This window comes from Callithrix jacchus, chromosome 17 (genome assembly GCF_049354715.1).
Source record: "Callithrix jacchus isolate 240 chromosome 17, calJac240_pri, whole genome shotgun sequence".
Taxonomy (NCBI): Eukaryota; Metazoa; Chordata; class Mammalia; order Primates; family Cebidae; genus Callithrix; species Callithrix jacchus.
This window is the reverse complement of record NC_133518.1, coordinates 11726607-11751647: the sequence shown is the minus strand read 5'-3', so window position 1 is coordinate 11751647 and position 25041 is coordinate 11726607. Positions and strand designations below refer to the sequence as shown.

General features: G+C 34.6%; 1 protein-coding gene across 14 annotated transcripts in view; it reads left to right on the top strand.

Annotated features, from left to right (window-relative positions):
- The window catches only part of NAALADL2 (N-acetylated alpha-linked acidic dipeptidase like 2), a 1449120-nt gene that overhangs the window by 842534 nt on the left and 581545 nt on the right, over positions 1 to 25041 (top strand). For all 14 annotated transcript variants that reach the window (XM_054246909.2, XM_054246903.2, XM_054246907.2 and 11 more), the window contains one exon: positions 11198 to 11471. In XM_054246909.2, coding sequence (XP_054102884.1) covers positions 11198 to 11471 — 274 coding nt within the window. The remainder of the gene's footprint in view (positions 1 to 11197; positions 11472 to 25041) is intronic.

The following is a 25041-nucleotide window of genomic DNA, read 5'->3' as shown; positions in this document are numbered from 1 at the left end:
CATATCATGACTACCATGAAAAACTATGTAATGAATATAGGTATGTGAATATCTCTTTGAGATACTGATATAATTTTCTTTGAATACATACCCACAAGAAAATATATAAAAATTTGAATCCAGTGTCTAGAATTATACATTAAAATATCAAGAACTGTTTTGGATAAAAAGAAAGATGTCAAATAGTAGCTTTATAATTCCAACCATAAATTGAAGATAAGTTTATGTATATTTTCTGATGCAGTTTTTAAGGTATTCTCAGTACTTGGGACAAATCATTTAGGCAACAAAGAGAAGAAGGGAAGTTACATTTTTATGTGTCTGGAGGTACTAGAGACTATGCGAAGCACTTTATATATGCTCTAAAAAAAACTCTCCAAGCTCTAAAAAACTATAAAATGTTGCTCTTTGACATATTACAATGTTGAAACTGAGGGTTGTTAAGTTTTGAAGGGAAGGTGAAGGTTAATGAAAAACAGAGAGAGAGTGTTGGCAGCTCTACAGCAACACAGGTTTATTGCAAGCGCAACCTGCAGAGGTGGGGACCAGGTTAAAGTCAGAACCCACTGCAGCTTACAAGCTGGGTGGTTTGGATTGCTGCCCAGGAGGATATTGATAAGATGTTCCTATGATCCGGCAGTTTGGCCCTTTTTCCAGCAGGATGTGACAAGGAAGTCAGGTGATTGGGCAGGATGTTTCTCACAGCCTGAACCCTCGTGGAATGTTTCACTCTGACCAGGGCCTGCAAGATGGCTGAGGACTTAGAAAATGGGACAGTTTGAACTAACAAGGGTCAAAATATATTAATATGCATAAATCATCTAGCTTATGTGCTTAAACCAGAGGTCAAGCCCTCCTTTGCTGAATCCAAAATCTAGAATCATTTTACACTCCATCCACCTCTTCCCAAAGCTCCCATCTCCACCCACCCACTACCCTGCTGAACTTTTGCTGAAAGTTTGCTCTCCATACCATGGATAATTCATGAGGTTCAGTAGACTAGGTCCTGGCCCATTAGGAATGAAATATATCAGAAATATACCATTGTCAGTGTTGCTCATTTCTGGTCTAGCAAAAAGTCTCTTTTTTCTTTCTTCATGTATACGATGGAGATGAAGTACTTAGATTATTGCTTATTCAAATACCAAAGTATGTAACATGCTTCAAAACACTTTTCATCTCTATTGTTTTAGAATTTATAATATTCATTCTTGTTTCCGTATTATCATTACTTCCAAAGGCCAGCCATCTCTACAGATTGATTTCAATGTATTTCGTAAGCTTGAGTGGGTTAACAGTTAGTTGTCTCATGACTTTTGTAACTTGCCATGTAATGACAAGTTGATTTAATAAAGACAGGTTCACTGGTTGCGCAGAAATGACCCAGGAAGGAAGGTGGTCTTGCTTACCACTGAAAAATAACATGTAAATTCTTACTATTTTTAAATATTGCTCTGGCATAATCATAATTCATTGTTCTGGCATAATCTTAACCTGTTTGCATTATCACAGAAAGATGACATCTAAAAATTATTTTTAAAATATATCTTCCTCATTATATAAAATTACCATTACTATTTTAGTCAAAATTACCATTACTATTTTAGTCAATCTTGCAAAACTACCCAAGATTTCATTTGCTGTATTAAATAAATAAACTAAAAAAACTGTATATCATCTTAAAATGTATTTTCAATATAGTCTTAAAGGTGTATTTACTTAGTAAAAAATATTTCCTGAACATTGGTTGTGTTTACCATTTACTATGTTCTGGATTTCTGTATTTGAATTTTCAGGATGTATGAAAAAGGGTAAGACTATGACTTGTCTTTTAAAAAGCTTAATATTTAAGATTACTAAAACAGATTAATAATCTTTATGTTAATGACAAGAAAAGGGGATCAGTGTTTAGGTAGTTTAAAAGTAATTCTCAGTAAATATGCTTATTTTGAAGTGTGATAAAGGCTAGTGATTTCTATTACAACCTTATTGAAATGGAAAAACTTTCTCCCCCTTATTCAGTAATCTATTCACTTACTTGAAAAAAAAATTGAAATAGTGACTTTTTAAAATCAAAAGTCTCTGTATATTTCAGCACCACTCAAGTTATGTCATTGTGCTAGAGAACCAAGCAGATGAAACTAAAGACTTCTTTTGTCTTATTGATTAGATTAATTTGTCTATTTTGTGAGTCTGCTGTTAGATATTTTTTAGATAAGTTGAAGTACTTTAATCTGAAAAGTGACATTAGACAATTATATTCTCTAAAAAATAGAAAGTGTCTCAGAAGCAAAGTACTATTAACAATAAGTATAATATTCTTGTGCAGGATGGGTATATTCTGTGAAATCTGGTGTCTCCATGCCTCTTATAGCTGTCATTTTATTTAGTAACATTTCTTCTTTCTGAAATATATTTTTAAATGCTCATCTCAAGTTACCCTATTGTATTTTTCTCTCTTGAAATCCAAATATACACTCACTGTTAACCAGAGATGAAATTATCTTCTGTATAAATGTGTGTAAGAGTGAACTATGTAGAGTTATGATACTAGATTTTTTTTCTGGGATGGGTAATAATTGATGTGTTAACAGTTTGTTATATTTCTATGTGCTCTAGTTTTTAAATCAAGCTTATATCACGTATCTTACTGTCATGTGGAACATAAATTGATATAAATATCAAATAAAGTATTTATTGACTATCAGCTTTGTGCCTGGGACTTAAGTAGAGGGCACTGAGCCAATGAACATACCTTCTATTACTTGTAGAGCAGACAGTTTTGTACCATGTTTTCCTTGATTAGAAGCAAAGAGGAGAAACTATTAAGTTCTCTGGAAGATACTTCATTTCTGAACTGATTTTTAAAAAAAATATGTAAGAATCAGTTTTCATTCCTTTTTTTTGTTCAGATGGTTCCCAAATTTTAAAATTCAGTCTATTGTATTTTTTAAAATAGCTATATTAATTTCTTTGAGCATCATTTTCTCCTAAGCATAAAGATTTCTTTCTATCTACCTCATACGATCTAACTTTTATTTTATCTGGTTACAGTACTTTCTAACACTCATCATTTTTATTGCTTTTAAAAAGCATCTAAGATTGGAAAACTAGCTGCTCTTCTAAATGGCAGCACTGTATAGTGGAAACCTGAGATTCAGTGTAGAATAGTGTAAAACTGACTTATTTAATCTAGGGCATTTAACTTCTTGATATCATTATCTAGTCTTCAATTTTCTTATCTGTAATGTGACAACCGTAGTAGTTATATGAAGAATTTTTTTTATGATGATTAAGCATAATAGCAGACATTCAATATACAAGTTGCAGTTAGTATGTTACTTTAGAAGGTAAGAAGTAGTTGAGCAAGAAACCATGGTTTCATTGGCATGAGATTAGTGGCTGTGTTGCAAGGGAACATTATGGGATGCTGCCTTTCCCTCTTAACCATTTAAATCCTTGCTGCTATGTTTATTACAGTTTATCATGTGTTTAAATCTTATATTTTCAAAGCAAAATTAAGAGATAAAGAATTCATTTCATGCTATAGAGTCTTTAAATTCACCACATGTATATAGTACATGGTTCACAGAATTCGACTACATTGGATACCAATTCAAATAATGACCTAATGAAATGTTTGACTTTTTAAATATTATATTGGAAATATCACCCAATATAGGATGAGTATCTGTATATGTTATTGTAAATACACATAAGAAAATATTAGTGGGCATTAATAAATGTGTTGAATTTTTCCATGCTTGATGCTAGTTAATCTTTCCTTAGATGTTTTCTTTCCCCATTCATTTACAGTATACTCTTGGCATTCGACCTGCTGTTAGGAATACGATATGCATGGCTTCCTCCAATTCTGACATCACTGTTGCTCTGTGGCTCATGCAGTAGCAGGTGTTGAGCATTGATAGAAACAGAAGTTTGTCTACTAAAGCCAAAATTCTCCCATTTCTAATCTCCATTGGCCAGTGGAACATTAATGCCAAAGTTACTTCCAAATTCAAGTCTCAGGCGCGACAGTTCATTATGCTGCCTGCCAAAACTACTGGCCCATGGAAACCCTTATTTTAAAAATTAAAGCACAGTAAAACTCTCTGTCAAATAAATACCTTGTGATTTTAGGTGATACCCTTCTATTTTTGCAGCTATCTCTGAAGTTAGTAAATTTAGATTATATTGCAGTTAATTCTTGTATAGCCTTTCTCATTTAATCCACAAAACTATTTAATTATAGCAGAGTTGTTCAGCATGAATCCTGAAACATTTATTGTGGGGAAAAAGGTATAAAAACTGTTGACATTCTCAATAAAATCTATTTATTTTAATATTCTAGGTAATCTGAAATTATTAATAAATTAATAAATAATTCTTTGACTAAACCATTTGTATCCATAAGATGGTGTTGATGAAGACTGATTCAAAACAGTTTAAAGATTACATAATTGTGAAACTATGAACTCATAAGATCTCTTAAAATCATTTTCTTAAACAAGAGAAGCATATACAATAAACTTGATAAATTTTAAATAAACATTTAAAAAGGCATCAGAATTTAAAAGTAATCTTAGGAAGACTAAAGTTTAAGAGTTATTTTTAAACTTATGATTAACTATTTGAAATGCTGGCACTATTTAGGAAGAAGTCATATTTTCCAGAGACCAGTATTCCTACAATCATGTATATCCAAAACCTTTGCTATCATCTTTTAGTATGCATTTTGTATTGATATACTTGTATTTTTTAGGTTTCTGGGAAGATATGCTCGTATTCCCTTGAATTCAGTTAACAACCAGAGTGTAGGAGATTTAAATATTCTAATCTCTAATCGGTGAGATAGTGTGCCAAATGTTATCACATCAATCAATTTTGAACAAGTATCTATTCTACTATGTAAGTCTATGGAAGAAGCAGCTTAGGTCATAATTCTTAACTACTTTCCCAGAGTTTCCTGCCTTTGATAATGTGGGCGTAGCAATCAATACACACAAGGAAATCATGTCTTAGGAACTAGGTGCTCAAGTTAGTGCATTTCCATATTGAGTAATTTTTAAATAGATATTCTAAAAAACACATATATGCTGTATGCATTATAACATACCTACTTTGAAGGACTGCTATCCTGAGGTGAAGAATAATAAGAGAAATTCTCAAGGGAACAAAAACTCAAGAAAGAGTACTGTTACAGATGATGAAAGCTGAAACCTAGAAATTAGAAAATTAATAGAAGGTGGCACAGAGCACAGTGAAAGAGCTGTGATTCAAAGAATGCATTTTTTAAAATTATTGTATTAAAATCATTAAATAAGCAGTTCATAGTTTTCCCATAATAACAACATCAAGTACAGACAATTTTTAAAAAAATATATTTTATTGTATATTAGGTTTTGCGGTACATGTGAAGAACATTCAGGATGGTTGCATAGGTACATAAATGACAATGTGGTTTGCTGCCTTCCACCCCATCACCTATATCTGGCAATTATACCCATGTTGTCCCTCCCCAACTCCACACCTCCTGCTGTCCCTCCCCTGGATCCTCCCCACAGTCCTCAGTGTGTGATGCTCCCCTCCCTGTGTCCACGTGTTCTCATTGTTCCACACCTGCCTATGAGTGAGAAAATGCAGTGTTTGATTTTCTGTTCTTGTGTCAGTTTGCTGAGAATGATGGTTTCCAGGTTCATCCATGTCCCTAAAAAGGACACGAACTCATCCTTTTTTATGGCTGCATAGTATTCCATGGTGTATATGTGCCACATTTTCCTTGTCCAGTATATCATCAATGGGCATTTGGGTTGGTTCCAAGTCTTTGCTATTGTAAATAGTGCTGCAATGAACATTCATGTGCATGTGTCCTAAAAGTCTTTTTAAAATACTAATAATATTCAAACTCTCCTAGAGAATAGATCAAGAGGGAATGCTTGCTATCTCATTTTATGAGATTTGTATAGCTACAAATAAAATCAGAAGTGATACTTGAAAGGAACATTACATACCAAATTTACTTTTAAAAATGAATGCGAAAATAATAAAATATTTGCAAAAGAAATCACATAATAGGTAAAAATTATAATTCATTCTATTAGTCCAGCTTATTTTAGAAATGCTAGTTTAACATTTTAAAAAAATTGTTAATGTAACCCACCAAAGTAAAGAAATAGAACATATGATTGTCTTAATAAAAGTATCAGAATTTCTGACAAAATTTAATATCCATTCATAAAATATCTGTTAACAACATGAAAATGGAAGGAGCATCTTTAACCTGATATATACAATACAACATGGATGTCTACTATCACGCATTATTAGATATTCCTTTAGGTATTTTCTGAAGGTCATGGCCTGGGTAGTAATACAAAAAAAGTTAAATCTCTAAGTAATTAGAGGAAATATAAAACCTTAATTATTTTGCCTATGATATAATTTCTTACATAGAAAAAAGGAAGAAAATTATCATAATTGAAAAAAACAGTTTAGCAGTATTACTTTATAGAACAACTGAACTGCATTTCTCTACACCAGCATAATTTTAAAATATATTTTTATGTTTGTTAACATTGACCAGTTGTTCGGGTGCCATAACACAATGCCTTAAATGAGATAACTAGTAAACAACAGACATTTATATCTTACAATTCTGGAGGCTGTGAAGTTGATCAAAATGCATATGGTTTCTGGGAAGGGCCTGCTTCCTCACTGACAGTGCTTTTTAGCTATGTCTTCACGTGATGGAAAGAGCAAAAATGTTTCCTCCAGCCTCTTTTATGAGGGCACTAATCCTAGCCATGAGTTTTTCTGCTCTCATAATATAATTACATCTCAAAGACCCCCAACCTCTTAATATAATCACCTTGGGGGTTAGAATTTTGAAATATGAATAAATATTCAGATCATAGCAATAATATTAAGCATTTATTGTTATATTATTATAAGGATGGCATTTCTTTCTGAACTGAGCTTTAGTCTCAATGTAATTACAGTCACAATGTTGGCATGGAAATTAGTGGGTTCATTCCAATATGGAAGAGAAAAGAAAAATAGTTAAGATTTCTTGATAAAGAACAAGTAGAGTGGCTTGTTTATTCTGGATATTAAGACCTATACTAAAGTCATAATAATGAAAACAGCACATTATTATGGATATGGAACAAAAAGAAAAATAGAATTGATTTGGGAACCCAGAGAGACCCAAACACATATGGCAACTCATATACGACAGAGTTGTGATTGCAGATTAATAGGTTGTATTTAACAAAGGGTACTAGGACTCAAGTTGGAAAAAAGTGACATTGGATTCCTGTCTCCCACCACACACCTGCACTCACATACACACACGTTCTCCAAGTAAACACTGAAATGTGAAAAACAACTCTTTAAAACTTTTATGAAAATAAAAAGAAAGTAACTTCAGGACACAGGATTGAGGACTTCTTAAGCACATCAGAAAATGTGAAAACAATTATATTAAAAGCTCTATGCATTAAAATTATAAACTTCTGCTTATCTTAAGGCAATACATTGCAAATAAAAAGAGAAGACCAAAACTGAGATAAAATATGTGCCATACATATGACCTAAAGAAGATTATTCAGAACATATAAAAACTTCTATAAATATAGGCAAAAAACAGGAACAGTTATTATACATAAAAGGAAACATGACTAGCTAAATAGTGCATGAAAAGATCCTCATTGGTAATCATGGAAATGCAAATTAAAACCAAAGTAAGATACAATTTTATTCTCATTGGAGAGCAGAAATTAGATACAAGAGCAGAGGGTATTAAAGGAAGCCTTGGGAAACTAGTATATCCTGAAATCCAGCATTTGTACTTCTGAGTTAAACATATAATGAAATATTACTTTACACTCACTACATTAACAAAGTATCAAACAAAATAAAAAAGTAAAATAAAATAATGGACAATACCAAGTATTGGTGAGGAATGAAAGAAATAGAGCTCTCATGAAGAGATGGCAAGAGTGTAATCAAAAATATTTTAAAAGCATTTTGGCATTTTAAATATGCTTTTAAAGTTATTGAGCTGCATACCTTATGGATGAATAATTCCTTGCCTAAAGAAACTTTCTCATATGTTTATCAGGAAACATGAATAAGAATATCAGACCAGGCACGGTGGCTCATGCCTGTAATCCCAGCACTTTGGAAGGCTGAGATGGGCAGATCACAAGGTCAAGAGCTCTGGACCATCCTGGCTAACATAGTCAAATCCTGTCTCTACTAAAAGTAGAAAAATGAGCTGGGCATGGTGGCACATGCCTGTAGTCCCAGCTACTCGGGAGGCTGAGGAAGGAGAATTGCTTGAATGATTGAACCCGGGAGTGGGAGGATGAAGTGAGTTGAGATCTCGCCACTGCACTCCAGCCTGGTGACAGAGTGAGACCCCTTCTCAAAAAAAAAAAAAAAGGAATATCCAGTGCAGCATTGTTTACAATAGTGAAAGGCTGAAACAACTTTAAAATATTTATCTCAGGAAAATTGATTAAAAACTTGGAGGAATCTTGAACAACCAATATTGAGTAAAAAGGGAAATATGAAAACCATGTGTAAGATACCAATTATGTAAAAGTAAAATCCCTAAAATTAAACAAATTGATAAAGAAATATACATATATGTATATAGACCTATTAAAAAAGACAATGGGAAACAACCAAATCAGACCGATGCTTACCCTGGGGATCAAGGTAAGTGACTTAATAGAGAAAAACGATTCCAGGGGCTTTGGTAATATTAGAGATGTTCTACCTCATAACGAGTGGTTCCTTTCACTAATTCTTTATACACTGTAATGTTGTGCATTCTTTATGTGTTTAAATTATTTCATCATATTAAAAAATGATGGTATAAAGTGAAGTAAAGGCTATATACATTTTTGACTCATTAATTTTAGCTTAGTACTGAAAAATATTTAGAAATTCTCCACTATTGGGACAAATTATTAATTCTTCAGTTGAGCTCTAAAAGAAGTATTTCATTTGCCTTTTGAGGCCCTATTGTATAACATTCCATGTTTTCAATTGCTTGCACCATAAAGCAACTGAGACCAATAAAAAGATTCATAGATTGAACATCTTGCACATGCCCTGACGTATTTTTATTCATCAGTTAACTGTGTGCGGGAGCAAACAAAATCTAAAGCAACCTTCACATTTTCTTCTCTTTGTTTGTCAATTGTTGCCCATATATTGATATGTTTATATAAATATGTGTTTTAAAACCTCAATTTATATGAATTTTAAAGAACAGTTTTGATGCACCCTTCTAAATAAATGACTTTCCTGTCAAATTGTGTTGTTTTAACTCAGTTTGCCTGCGCTATCCCAAATATACAGAGAGAATACAATAGCAAAAGAGAAAGGGGGTAGGAAAAGGTAGAGAACAGATAAAGTAACCACAATGAAACAAAGTCGAAGGCAGATCCCTCTCAGTGGGAATGAAAAAGAATAGAATTCTTCTCACCAGCTCTTCCATAAAATGTAGGTTGCTCTGTTGACTGATCCAAGTAGATATTAAAAAAATAATAATAATAAAGGAAGAGGAAAGAAAGCAAAAATAGGAGTAACTTCAAAGAGGTAAAAGAAAAGTAACTGTTTTTATTGCATCTTCCTGTGTAGGCCAGCTTCTGGGCTGTGGCATCAGACTTACATTTCATCTCTTGTAATGCTTTCTTACCACTATTGTATCTGTTTCTTATTTCTTTTCCATGCACATAGTGTTGAGGGGGTGTCTAATCTTTTGGCTTCCCTGAGCCACGGTGGAAGAACATGAGTTGTCCTGGGCCACACATAAAATACATTAACACTACCAATAGCTGATGAGCTAAAATAAAAAATTTAAAAATCTTTTTAAAAAGCCTCATAATGTTTTAAGACAGCTTATGAATTTGTGTTGGACCACATTCAAAGCTGTCCTGGGGCCACGCGCAGCCCCCGGATCATACATAGGTTAAACAAGCCTGGTTTAGGACTTGTTGAATAAACAGAAGAAATAAGTGAGAAAAATAATGTGATGGACAATAATATCCAAATAAACTCTTAGGTAATAGCTTGGATAGCAATAAGATTCTTTTAAGAAGATACATTTTTGCCGCAAAAGGATATTGTTCCTTTTTAGTCCCTTTTTATTAAATTTCAGCCACAAAATTTAAAAAAAAAAACCTTATCTGGATTAAATTATTTTTATTAAGTTCTCATGTCTGATTCTTTTCTAGGTACTATACAAAATATTTAATAGATTTTGTCTGGCATCTACTCATAAGCAAAAATACTGTCACTGGATTATGGGATAGATATATAGGAATAAATATACAAATTACAGAAAGTACAACACAGAAATTAATTTCATATTGGTTTGGCAATCTGTGTTTTTGTTTTGAGTTTACTGGAAAACACTGTGCTCATAGCTTCATGTAATTTGGCATAAAATTTGTATCTAAAGAGCTCTCTCTGTATTATTTTAAAGAGCAATAACTATATGTCAATCATATCATATCATATATGAAATTGCCTTAACTATAACAAAGAAGTGTTTCAACTGGAATGACACCTAGATTTTGGAACTGACTTTGAAGTGGATTATGTTGATGTTGATAGAAGGATCAGAACTAATAGAAGAACTAGTTGACATTAATTTCACTCTTCTCTGCAATGCTTTAAGTGGTTTTCTTTGTTTTTTGTTTGTTTGTTTTGTAAAGGATCTTTCTCTGTCGACAAAGCTGGAGTGCAGTGGTGCCATCATAGCTCACTGCAGCCTCTAACTCCTGGGTTCACGTGATCATCCCACCTCAGCCTCCCAAGTAGGTAGGACCACAGGTGCATACCAGGACACCTAGCTAATTTTTTTTTTAATGTTTGTAAACACAGAGTGTTGCTGTGTTGCCCTGGCTGGTCCTGCGCTCAAGTGATCCTCCCTCCTTGGCATCCTGAAGTGCTGAGATCACAGGTGTGAGCCACCGCAATGATTATTAGTTCTTAATTTAATAAATTAATTCATTCCACTTTGATTTGTGTTTAAGTTTCACGTGATAGGGTCCCATCTCATTCATCTTTCAATATACCACAACATCCATTAATATTGTTTGTATTTTGAGCAGTCATATCTCAAAAGAATAAAGAATTGTCCTTTTAAAAAAAGTTTTTCTTTTAAAATTTATTTCAGAAATTTGGTACAACTGTATAAAAGTGAAGATGACATGGAAGTTTCAAAGAAGATTAAGACTCAGTGGACTTCGCTGGGCCTGGAAGATGTACAGTTTGTAAATTATTCTGTGCTGCTGAATCTGCCAGGCCTTTCTCCCAGCACTGTGACTCTAAGCAGCAGCGGTGAGTGCTTTCATCCTGATGGCCAGCCTTGCAGTGAAGAAGCCAGAAAAGAGAGCAGCCAAGACCTACTCTACTCATATGCAGCCTATTCTGCCAAAGGAACTCTCAAGGTAATGTGACCATTTGTCTCTGTCCTTTACAGTGAGGTGGAATTAGAAAACAACCACTTTCATCTAAATTGAACTAACTGGCAAGATGCAACGTATAAAAGTAACCATTAAATAGTCTCTCAGTGTGGAGGCGCCAGCAAAGAAAAGGAAGATTTGGCCCTGCTGACCCTTTTCTTCTCATATTTTTGAAAGTGAAAACACGTTAGAAAAATTTAATTCAAAGGTGTTGAATGTGTGACTGTGTCATTCACATGTTGCTCTGTCCATATAGTGCAAGTCTATTTCCTTCTGTGACATTGAAGAGGCCAAATTTCATACATTGATACAGAGAAAGGAAAATAAATGGAGAATGTTGTGTTTTTAGATTGTGCACACACAAAATAAGTTAAGTGGAAAATTGATTTGATTATTAACATATTTAAGATTAGAAACACAGCACTGCTTGCTTTCATGATGGAAAACATGTGATAAGAGCCAGTTGTGTATTATTTCTTCACCTTTTCTGGGTCAGCAGATTTACGGTGCAGTGCTTTTTGGCACAATGGTTAAGTGTAAGACTTCTAGAGCCACATGGACTAGTTTTAAATCTCAGGTCCCCAATTACTCACTGTTACTTTACCGTGGGGAAGAAAGTGGGGCTGAGTTTCCTCATCTCTGTGTTGGAGTCATTCATGTTCCAACTCATAAGGTTGTTGTGAGAAAAAATTAACTAGTGTGTAAATGTAGGAGGACAGAGCATGACCTATAGTAAGAACAATATACAAGTTAGATATAATGACCTGCAGTTGGTCAGCAGTTTCCTTGATATGGGCAACCTTTCTAACTCTATGTAAAAAACAATTTTAATAAATACACTTAGTTTATTTTTTCAAATCAAGCTGTGGATTGCCTCGTTTAATATCAATGAAATAAAGTTATGTTTCTGACTATTGTTAATGCACAAATGTTTGAGAATCTAACTTATTATGAACTATGATTAACATATGGAATTTTAAATAATTTAAAATTACTTTGCGTAAATACTTGAGATAATAATAGCAAATGCTTGTTCCTAATATATTTTGAGGGAGTGGGAGGGAGAGACAGAATTCCTGGAAGTCTGACATTGTATCTATTCTGTATGTATCATACTTTGACTTTTAGCCAAAGAGCTGCATATAACTATTTCCACCTTGAAAAGTCTTACCATTAATTAAACTTTAATATAATATTAAATGTCTGCCATATTTTCTAGTGTAGGACTCCTATAATTTGATTTGCTTAATATTATACTATTTCTGGTAGGTAGTAATGGTAACACACCTATATATTAGTAAAAATAGAGTTAGGCAACCGTCACTCTTTCCTTGATTCAGAAACTTTGGCCTTAAGCCAAAATTCTAAAAATTACCCCGATATTTTCTCTAGCGTTCCTAGCTGCCTAAGGCACATGCATTTTCAACCTCTTCTTTATCCCAGTTGGCTCAGGTCATTTCTTCCCCTAAACAAAAGCATGTCTAAAACACAGAACAATTACAAAAGCACCAGGAGTTTGAGAGGATCCTTGGAATCTTCCCCATCTCCTTGCTTTTCAGTTTCCTCTGGTGGACACTGACTACTCTTGAAGGAGGAGATATGCAAAGGTCATGAAACTACAGCTTGCATTCCTGTTCGCATGGCCCTCTGTGGTGACCCGTTGGGCCCAGTGGATTGAAGGGAGAATAAGATTAAATCAATTAATTTACATAAAATAATTTCTTAGATATAGGTTCATAAACAAAAACACCTCCCTCAATGCCCCTGCACTTTCATATTGTCCAGTTTCCATACAGACCAAGAGAGATCCTATCACAGTGAAACGTCCCAAAGTCCCTTATGGGAGCATATATTGATTGGTCTTACTGTATAATGGGGAGATTCATGGGATCAGGTAAATTAAATTTTGATGACTACTCTTTTATACTTGGGACTTTATGCATAATAAGGGAGAGATGGGAGAGGAACCCTTCAATGACAATCTATTTACCTTGGTTTAAAAGGGATATTGGCCAGGCGTGGTGGCTCACGCCTGTAGTCCCAGTACTTTGGGAGGCCAAGATGGGTGGATGGCCTGAGGTTAGGATTTCAAGATGAGACTGACCAACATGGTAAAACTCTGTCTCTACTAAAAAAATACAAAAATTTAGCCAGGCCTGGTGGCGGGTGCCTGTATTCCCAGCTACTCTGGAGGCTGAGGCAGGAGAATTGCTTGAGTTCTGGAGGTGGAGGTTGCAGTGAGTCGAAATTATGCCATTGCACTCCAGCCTGGGCAACAAGAGTAAAACTCTTTCTCAAACAAAGAAAAAAAAAAGAAGAAGAGAAAAGAAAAAAAGATATTAACAGATATTGCATACTTCTGATTTCTGATTCATACTTACTGACAAACCCTCCTAATCAGGGAGGTGGTGGATGATAGAGGAAAGAAAGTCAAGGAAAATATCTTTTGGAAGAATCTGTTTGGCCCTAGATTTCCAATAGTGGGCAAATTTCGTTTCCCACGATATTTGTGCAGATGTTGGACACAGAGTATTATATGTAATTGTATGTTTGATTTTTATGTTTTATAAAAGACATGGCTGAATCACAAAAATGTTAATCAACCCCTTTATTCTAACAGATGATGCTGTAGGATGGACATGTAAATATTGTTCACGCTTTATTTTGATAGCCTCACCTGCAAGTGTCCTGCGTTCAAGCAGTGTGCAGGAGTCATAAATGTTTGGCTGTTTAGTGTCCATTGTTAGACTCCGTCACACAACTGAATGTAATCTCATTTTTAATGTAAAATAAGTTTTTAGTTTAAAATATGTAATGTTACTAATATGTAGAGGTTTCCTATTTTAAGACATAAAAAGGTGCATCTGCAAAATTCTTTAGTTTCAAACTTCTTACCAATGCTTTAGGGATCAGTTCTTAAAATTAAGAACTAATCTTACTTTTAAGAACTAATCCCATTCCCTGTCTTTAAGATATTTTTAGACCACACCAAATTCCAAGCAGCCACAGATTGATTAGTTTATAAGGACCCTATAATTATGATGTGATTAAAATTAAAATAAATTCAGACCTGAAGTATTTTAATATCTTTTTTCAAATTCAGCAGCCATTGTTTGTGGAGGTTAAGTTAGCCTCCATAAATTTTACTTGAACACCATTTCTATTTCCTTGACGAATTCCGATCATCAGGGCCTAGAAACTAGAAATCGGAATTCTAAGATTGTCGATAGTATTCTCTACCCCCAGCCCCTCTGCCATTTATAATCGTAAGTTATAGGGAAGGATGAGTTTTATTCTCAGCATTTTGGTTATGTGTTTAAGATGTTTGGTAGCAGTCTTTTTAGATCCCTTTAAATGAAACAGTTGTTTTCTTATCCAAATATATGTGGTTCTTTCCCCCATTTTTATTTTTTTCTTTTCCTGTTTCTTTTTCTTGACAAGAAGGGCACAAAACATGTTTGAGTTCAGTGAATACACCAGTTTACTTAAACACAATATATTTTAACTTCCTTTTTAATTAATTAATTTTAAATTATAGTTTAAGTTCTGGAGTACATGTGCAGAACATGCAAGTTTGTTATACAAGTATACATGTGCTATGGTGTTTTGCTGCACCCATCAACCCGTCATCTACATTAGGTATTTTTCCTAATGTTATTACTACCCCAGTGCTCCTTCCCTCTACAGGCCCTGGTGTGTGATATTCCCCTTCTTGTGTCCCTGTGTTCTCATCATTCAACTCCCACCTATGAGTGAGAACAGGTGGTGTTTGGTTTTCTGTTCTTGTGTCAGTTTGCTGAGAAGGATGGTTTCCAGCTTCATCCATGTCCCTACAAAGGACATGAACTCATCCTTTTTTATGGCTGCATAGTATTCCATGGTGTATATGTGCCACATTTTCTTTGTCCAGTCTATCATTGATGGGCATTTGGGTTGGTTCAAAGTCTTTGCTATTGTGAACAGTGCTGCAATAAACATGTGTATGCCTGTGTCTTTATAGTAGAGTGATTTATAACTTTTTGGGTATATACCCAGTAATTAGATTGCTGGGTTGTATAGTATTTCTAGTTACAGATCCTTGAGGAATTGCCACACTGTCTTACAACATGCCCAGAAAAGCAACACAAAAGACCTCACCAGTAGTGTGAAACCTCCCACCAGTAGTATAAAAGCATTCGTATTTTTCTATATCCTCTCCAGCATCTGTTGTTTCTTGTTTTCTTTTTTTTTAATTAATGCCAATCTAACTGGTGTGAGATGGTATCTCATTGTGGTTTTGATTTGCATTTCTCTAATGACCAGTGACAATGACCATTTTTTCATCTGTCTGTTGGCTGCGTAAATGTCTCCCTTTGAGAAGTGTTTGTTCATCTCTGTGACCCACTTTTTTGATGGGGTTGTTTTTTTCTTTTTTTCTTGTAAATTTGTTTAAGTTCTTTGTAGATTCTGGATATTAGCCCTTTGCCAGATGGATAGATTATAAAACTTTTCTCCCATTGTGTAGGCTGCCTATTCACTCTGATGATAGTTTCTTTTGCCGTGCGTAAGCTCTTAAGTTTAATTAGATCCCATTTGTCAATTTTGACTTTTGTTGACATCACTCTTGGTGTTTTCTTCTAGGGTTTTTATGGTTTTAGGTCTTACGTTTAAGTCTTTAATCCATCTTGAGTTAATTTTTGTGTAAGGTGTAAGGACGGGATACTATTTCAGCTTTCCCAACACCATTTATTAAATAGGGAATCATTTTCCCATTGCTTGTTTTTGTCAGGTTTGTCAACGATCAGATGGTTGTAGATGTGTGGTGGTATTTCTGAGGCCTCTGTTCTGTTTCATTGCTCTATATATCTGTTTTGGTACCATTACCATGCTGTTTTGGTTACTGTATCCTTGTAGTTACAGTTTGAAGTCAGGTAGTGTGATGCCTCTAGCTTTGTTCTTGTTGCTTATGATTGTCTTGGCCATGCAGGCTCTTTTTTGTATATTTTTACTTTCAAACTAATATGTGTATTTACGTGTCTATCACAATTGTCTTTTTTGTTGTTTTTCTGGGCATGTTGTAGGACAATTTCTATTATAACATTTGGGACAACTGGGAAAAGGTACGGTTCAGTAACACTTTTGTGTCTCTATCTTTTACAGTTAAGACAATGCATGCCTGTTTCTAAGGATTTGACATTATGTTGAAAGAGCCAATTTAAAAATGAAAACTCAAGAAAAATAGGGGGCAAAGAGGGCTCAATTATTTTTTACAAAGTTAATTGTCTTTATTATTTTGTTAAAGGAACTGGGTGGGATTTTTTTTAAATGTTTTTGTGTAACCAAATATCTGAGAGTTTTCTACATGATTAACTTAACAGTTATAAGTTTTCAAATTTCCCTTTGTTACACAAAATAAAATCTACCTCTGCTACATATTTGTGTTGTCCAAATCTCCATAGTTCTAAATCCTTGTTTAGTATCCTCCCACCATGTAAGTGTATTAAAACTGCATATTTTTGAAATTAAAGAAGAGTTAAAAAAAAGTGCTGTTAAAAAGCAGCTGTTAAAAGGGAGAAAATACAGTTAACTGTAGATATAGAAACACACTTCATGCTTAAAATATTAAGCCTAAAGAAAGGAAATTGTTAAAGGGACCAAAATGCAATATGGATGAAACTAACACCTTGTATTTGAAGAACATAATTTGATAAATCAATTATGCAAATTAGATAGACACTATTTTAAAATTGTATTAATGCAAATCTATTAAACTAAATACATATTAATTTAAATATCTATATCAAGAAAGCATGTGCTATTGATATTCATTCTTTAAACCTCATTATCAGTGTTATAATTTTTTTATTGCACTTTAGGTTTTGGGGTACATGTGCAGAACATGCAAGATAGTTGCATAGGTACACACATGGCAGTGTGATTTGCTGCCTTCCTCCCCTTCACCACATCTGGCATTTCTCTCCATGCTATCTCTCCCCAACTCCCCCCTGCCACTGTCCCTCCCCTATTACCCACAACAGGCCCCAGTATATAGTGTTCCCCTCCCTGTGTCCATGTGTTCTCTTTGTTCATCACCAGCCTATGAGTGAGAACATGTGGTATTTCATTTTCTGTTCTTGTGTCAGTTTGCTGAGAATGATATTCTCCAGATGCATCCATGTCGCTACAAAGGACACAAACTCATCATTTTTGATTGTTGCATAATATTCCATGGTGTATATGTGCCACATTTTCCCAGTCCTGTCTATCATCAATGGGCATTTGGGTTGGTTCCAGGTCCAGATGGGTTCACAGCCGAATTCTACCAGACACACAAAGAGGAGCTGTTACCATTCCTCCTGAAACTATTCCAAATAATCCAAAAAGAGGGAATCCTTCCCAAATCATTTTATGAGACCAACATCATGCTGATACCAAAACCCGGCAGAGACTCAAAAAGAAAAGAAAACTTCAGGCCAATATCCATGGTGAACATAGATGCAAGAATCTTCAATAAAATACTGGCAAGCCGATTGCAACAGCACATCAAAAAGTTTATCCACCATGATCAAGTAGGATTCATCCTGGGGATGCAAGGCTGGTTCAAAACATATGCAAGTCTATAAACATAATTCACCACATAAGCAGAACCAAAAACAAAAACCACATGATTATCTCAATTGACGCAGAGAAGGCCTTTGACAAAATTCAACAGCCCTTTATGCTAAAAACCCTCAATAAACTCGGTATTGATGGAACGTATCTCAAAATAACAAAAGCTATTTACGACAAAGAAACAGCCAATATCAGTATTACAGTTTTCAAAAGCAGCTTCTAGGTGACTATTATATATGCATATAGAATACCTGCACATTTTTCCCCATGCCAAATGTGGGTGAAGGGGAGGAAGGCAGCAAATCACACTGCCACGTGTGTACCTATACAACTATCTTGCATGTTCTGCACATGTACCTTAAAACCTAAAATGCAATAAAAAAAGAATACCTGCACATATTTTATATGCCTGTGTTAGATATATTATTGAAACTCACATATTCTAATAGATAAGGTGCTGGTGAATTTTCTGTATATCTTTAAATCATTCCCCAATTCAAATCAAGCTTGAGTGGTTGCTGCTAAAGATTCAGGCATACTTCCTTTTTGATTTTGAGTACATTCTATTTGCATGCATTTCTATCTGGCAAGACCATTAACAAGTTCTTAAATTATTCTAGTCTGACTGCCAGCAAAGCTTCCCACAACTTTTTGCTTTTGACAAGGTTATTTGTAGAAGAGGAGTGCTCCTTTTCTTTGAAGAGCTGTCATGTCCATTCATCATATGACCGTTTTGTATAAGCTTCCAATTTGTGCTTTCTGGTAACCGTCTAAACAGCATTTCTGATGTCTGAGATCTACTTCAAAAACCTACTTAGTGCCAGCATGATGGATGGTGTACTTTACAACTTCTTTGTAATTCATCCTGCACTAGGAAGGTGACATTGTTTACCCCATCATAATGACAGGTGGGTCAGTAAAAGGGTCCTAAGGAGAGTTGTCCTGTCAGATACAAAATACATATTAAAATGGATACATAAATAATTTAGCATGCGTAAGGTTAGCTTCAGGGAATAAACAGTGATTTATATTTTTATTAAAAGGTAAATATCAACTATAATATTATCTCAGGGTTAAAAACATTGGTAGTAAGTGCTGAAAATGTCTAGTCAATTTTATAAATAGAACATATGGCTTTTATGCAATTTGTATGCAATTATTTCTTTTGTCCCTTTGTGAAACCCTGGCAGATTGCAGAAAAGCAAATCATGTTTTAATATTTGCCATACATTGGTCAGATTGATTCTGCCATGTTGTTACTGAGCAGGGGATTTTCCTTATTTCTATACATTTTATGGATTTTGTATCTTTCCTTCTGTAAAGTTTTATTTTTTTATCTGAAAGATAAGCCAAATAATGCAGTTTTATAGAGAAACTATTTTCAACAACTCACTAACTGTGCAGAACTATATTATTATGAAAATATGTATCACTACCCTATTCTGAAGAGAGCTGAGTTCAACAGCCCAGATTAGCATCCCTCCTTAATAGCTGCACAAATGTGAGGTGTCAGGTCATACTCTAGGACTCAGTGTTCTCATCTATATAAGGGGAATAGTAACAGCAACTTTAATGGCTTTTGTGGGGAAGAAATGACATGAACTATGTAAAGTGCCTGACACTTAGCACTCTATCAATTTTACCTATTATTATCCTATAGAAAGTAGACACATGTTAACAGGAGAAATTACGAAACTACCAGAACACCAGAACAATATGTCAAGATTTGAAAATACAAACTTTTATTATACTTACTGCATTATCTAAATATAACATTCCTGTCTTCTGTTTAAAATGACAAATATGAGTTATTGGGGAAGAAAATGCCTAGGCCATTATGATTAAAAATAAAATGTACATAATTCCTTGATCGTATCTTTAACTAAAACTGAAAGCTCAAAAAAATTACAAATGACATGTTTTATTCTTGAATGCAGAATGATAAATCATGTTGAGTTGGGCCTGAAAAGCATTTCTTGTCTTTATGTGTAAAATATCAATATACAGTACCTTAATGTATAAAATCTGAACACTGTATCAAATATTTTGTCAGAAAGTTTTGAAGAGAAAAAATGTAACCACTGCATGGAATCTTTGGATAACCTACAATCAGATGCCTATTTTATCATGGCTGGAAAAACTTTGTCTTTCTCTTTAATGTTGAATATTTTCAAACAAAACCAAACTTATCAGTGTTATGGCAAAAGACAGAGCTATATGCATTTGGCTCTGAATGATTGCTGTTATAAATGACAATATCAGAGAACTAGGAAAGTGGAATGGAATTGTAGTACTTAAATTTGTTTTCTGAATGGTAAGATGAACCAAAACAGAAATGTGAGCTTCAAAGTTTTTTAATGATGAGAGTGGCTTTGCATATTATCAGTCTCCCTTATTTTCCTCTTGTAAAATCCATCTTTTGGCAACAGTGCACAAGTGTGAGATAAATGACTGTGAACACAGCTGTATATACCTGTTGTTAATTTTTAAAAATTCTGCATAAAGTCCCTTGGCCCAATGTGACCTTCTGTTTCTCATTTCATGAACTCTGTTAACTAAGTTAATAAAGCAATTCCATAATTGCTTATTTCATTTAAAAATTATTATTATTATTTGACATGGAGTCTTGCTGTTTTGCCCAGGCTGGAGCGCAGTGGTGCAATGTTGGCTCATGATAATCTCTGTCTCCCTGCTTCAAGCAGTTCTCCTAACTCAGCCTCCCCAGTAGCTGGAACCACAGGCATGTACCACCATGCCCAGCCAATTTTTGTATTTTTAGTAGGGATGGAGTTTCAACATGTTGGCTAGGCTGGTCTGGAACTCCTGACCTCAGGGGATCAGCCAGCCTTGGCCTCTCAAAGTGCTGGAATGACAAGTGTGAGCCACCACACCCAGCCCATAATTGAGAATAATAAACATGAGGGTAGTTTCTACATATTTAAGAGAATATATATTTTCCCTGTGTTAAAATTTAGACAGGAACATTTACAAAAAATGTAATCTAACACAATATATTGTGCATAGTTACATATTTGTTGGAGAGGTTACATTGTCTACCTATGAAAGAGAACAAAAGCCTATTTTATGAAATCAAAGTTTGAAAACAAAAGGTAGCTGAATTCAACCAAGTGGTTAAAGAGCAGTGGACTGCTTTCTCCACTTCATTATAACACATGTGGCATTTTTAGTAAGAAAGTATTTGGATACAATGCTGACTAAAGTTATTTAGTCATTTTTAGTATTTTAGTAATATGACTAAAAGTTATTTCTAAATATTTTTAGTCACCGTAATCAGTATTTGACAGAAAATTTCAGTGTTTTCATTTTTATTTCTGATTTGATTTAGGCATACTACTTGCAAAGTTAAATGATAATGTAGTTTTCTTAGCAGATTTATCTCTTAATTTATATAAAATGCCAGTATTTAAATACGTTGTTTACAAGTACGACTTACCTCATTTCAGCAGATGCTGCAAATTCAGTCTTTCCAGAACCAGAGAGATCTGCGGAAAAGATGGTTCTTAGGTTTATGCACTGTTTCAGCAGACTAATCCAGGAAATGCTGTCATATTAGTTTCATGGTCTCCAGTAAGAATTCTCTGGAATGAATTTGCAACTCCTTCAATGCACTTACCTTAATAAGTTGAGTATCATTTATTAAATAAAGTGCCCTGTGATTATTAATTTGTTATTCCTTATATTTTAATTTGATACTAAAAGATTAACTGAATAATACAGAATGTAGCCAGCTGGGTCTCACTAATATAACAAGAAACATTCAACTTTCAGCAAATACATTCTGAGTACCTTTTATCCACCAACCACAGGGGACACAGTGGTAAATAAGGAAGCCTTGGACCCTGCTGCAGGCAGCTGGCAACATAATAAGAGAAACTGGCATTTAAAATTGTTTGGCTTGATATTACTATAATAACTAGCAAATTATTTAAATATCTAAGCTCCAGTTTCCTCATCTATAAAAATATCTCCCAAATATTAATGTTCTGTAGATAGACTAAAACAGTTGATTCAAGCTGCTTAGTAAAATGTCTTGAACAGAGAACATGAATGGTTAAATATTGATTTTATTATCTGCTTATATCATTCCATAACACCTCTGTGTGGTTTAATCCTTTTCACAAAACACACACACACAAACACACACACCCTATGCGCAATTTTCTAATAGCTGGACTTTCCTATGAACCACCTTTGCCCTTATCTCTTTCTTGCTGTTACCTACTTTTAGCGAGACTTCCCTTGGACCAACGCTTTAACCCCTGTCTCTAATGCATACCTATTTTCTGTTTTCAACCACCGCCTAAACCTCTACTAGTGTTTTGTTCTGCCACTTTAGTAGGACACACACACACACACACACACACACACACACACACACCAGAACAAACCAGTTGATTTCAGCTAACGAGCTGATTTTTTTGCAGCTTTCCCAATTCTCATGATCTCCCCCACAATTCCTCAGGAAGCAATGTCATAGAAAATCTTTAACCCATACAAATTTGCAAATGCTGCACATCGGGACTTTTTTTTTGACCCCAAGAACCGTATTACCAGCATTCAGCCAGAAACAATAGACTGGATTGCCAATTACCCAGCATGACCACAGTATTAAGGTGAAATGGACATAACCCAGAACACTGCCATTGGGTAGAAAGTGACAGTGCGCTCAGTGGCCACTTGAAGTCTCCTACCTCTTTTATCTAGGTCCACAGTAGCCACTCAAAATTTTCTGTATACCCTTTTTTCCCCCTAGGATTTCTCAAGCAAATGGGTCAAATAGTTTTAGTCTATGAACACTAAGTCTTCTTTTTGATAAATGTTGACCGACCAACCAAGATACTGTCACCTTGCTGAGCTATATATTAGCTCAGGTTTAGCACCTAACTGTTGTTCTTTCTTTCATTGGTAGATTTTCTGAAATTTTATCCTTATCTGACCTCATCCCTATAAAAAATGAGTAACTTCTTATTTCAAGATTCACTAGTCATGTTTAATTCCTCAGTATGTGTGACATCTCTGTTTCATTTGGTACACTTCCTCATTCTTTTAAGGGCTGTGTACTTACTGCTGCCTAGTTATTCCCAGCAGTGGCTCACGCCTGTAATCCCAGTACTTTGGGGGGCCCAAAGCAGTTGAATCACGAGGTCAGGAGTTCGAGACCAGCCTGAACAACATGGTGAAACCCCATCTCTACTAAAAAATACAAAAATTTTCTGGGTGTGGTGGTGTGGGCTTGTAATCCCAGCTACTCAGGAGGCTGAGGCAGGAGAATTGTTTGAACCAGGAGGTGCAGTGAGCTGAGATTATGCCACTGCACTCCAGCCTGGGCATTGGGGTGAGACTCTGTCTCAATAAAAAACAAACAAAAAGCAGTTATTCCCCTGGTGTGTGCATGGCTTATTATGTGGATGTGATCTCCTTAGCAATGTCTTCTCTGACTTCCCTTATTAAAGTCATTACTCATCACCCTTTATTACATTACCTCTGTTTTATTGTCTTTGGAGTATGTCACAATTGAAAGTTTTCTGAACTGTTGATATCTTTGTTTACTTTTTTTTAATTCAGCATCTCAGCAGGAGATAGTAAGCAGTGTGAAAGGGACCTTTTGCAACTCATTTCCTCCCTGTCTTCAGAAACCAGAATACAGTGTGACATATATTGCTGGAAAGTGAAATAATTATCTCTTTAATACTCTCTTGCTTGGACTTCCATAATTCTATTTTCTCCTGTTTCTTTCTCCTACTTCTCTATATATTTTTCATAATATCTTTTTTAAAAGATACATTTTTAGCTTTTAAAATAGCTCTCTATAATTTAAATAGCTAAAAGGAAAGACAGCATGGCCAGTTATGTTTTTTTTGTAAATGTTGACCAAATAATACAAATGAACAGCTATATAATCTCTAAGGTACAATTTATCAACTTCTGGAAAATTTTTAAAGTTTTACATTTCTTTCTGACACTCTACAGTTTTGAAGTCTAGCCTGAAATGTTAGCTTCAACTGGCATTATTTTGTCTATTGACTTTGGAGAGTATAGATTTAAAATACGGAAATGGAATCCTGACAAAACTGTTTCGTTTTGGCTAAATTTCTGCTACAATAATTTTAACATTTTTTTGTCGTTTGAATATGCATTATGTGTTAGATTATAAAGCTGAAGACATCTTGCAAATGTATTAAACAATTACTGTATGCCTAGGCAAGTAGCAACCCTGGTTTATCTTTGTTAGTTCTGCTGTTGAAGCTTAGTCACTGTGTCATTAAGCACTGTGTTTAGTATATCACTGTAGCAAATATTTTCTTTGAAGCAAGTGTACATATTTCAGTAAAGAAGAAGTGATAAAATTGAGAAGGTGACCCTTTATCTGGTTCTTTACCACAAAGACAGCAAAATTGACGGTGTAGCTCATGCTTCCTGAGTTCAGCAGGGATGCCCCAGTCTCATCCACTAGCTAATGTCCCTTCTAATTGATTGGAAGTCCATTTTAACCAATTAGAACTCATACTGTACTAGTTACTTAATATTTTAAATATCTCTCCTGCTTATGCCAACCCCTGTCTAATTGGTCTTGATTAACTGGAACACTATTTTGAGGAGTTTGAATAGGTGATGATTGCTTACTTATGTCTGCCACGGGAGTTGGGGAGGGCAATGTTGGTTTTCATGCTCCAGTGCATTGTGATCTCCATGATAATGGCCATGATGGAAAGCCCTTGAGTGACCTTGAAAAGGAAATAGTAATATAATTTGAGCAATCTTTGAATTTAAAAATCTTTATAAAACTAAGATACTAACGATTTTTAGAAAGAAACACGGTAAACATGGGTGATCACTGTGTTTGACAAGTTTTTAATAATCATAAGCACTTTGAAGTGGATTCAAAGCTAGATTATATATGATAGTAGTAAATTTTGAAAGCAGAAACTTGTTTTTAGATGAG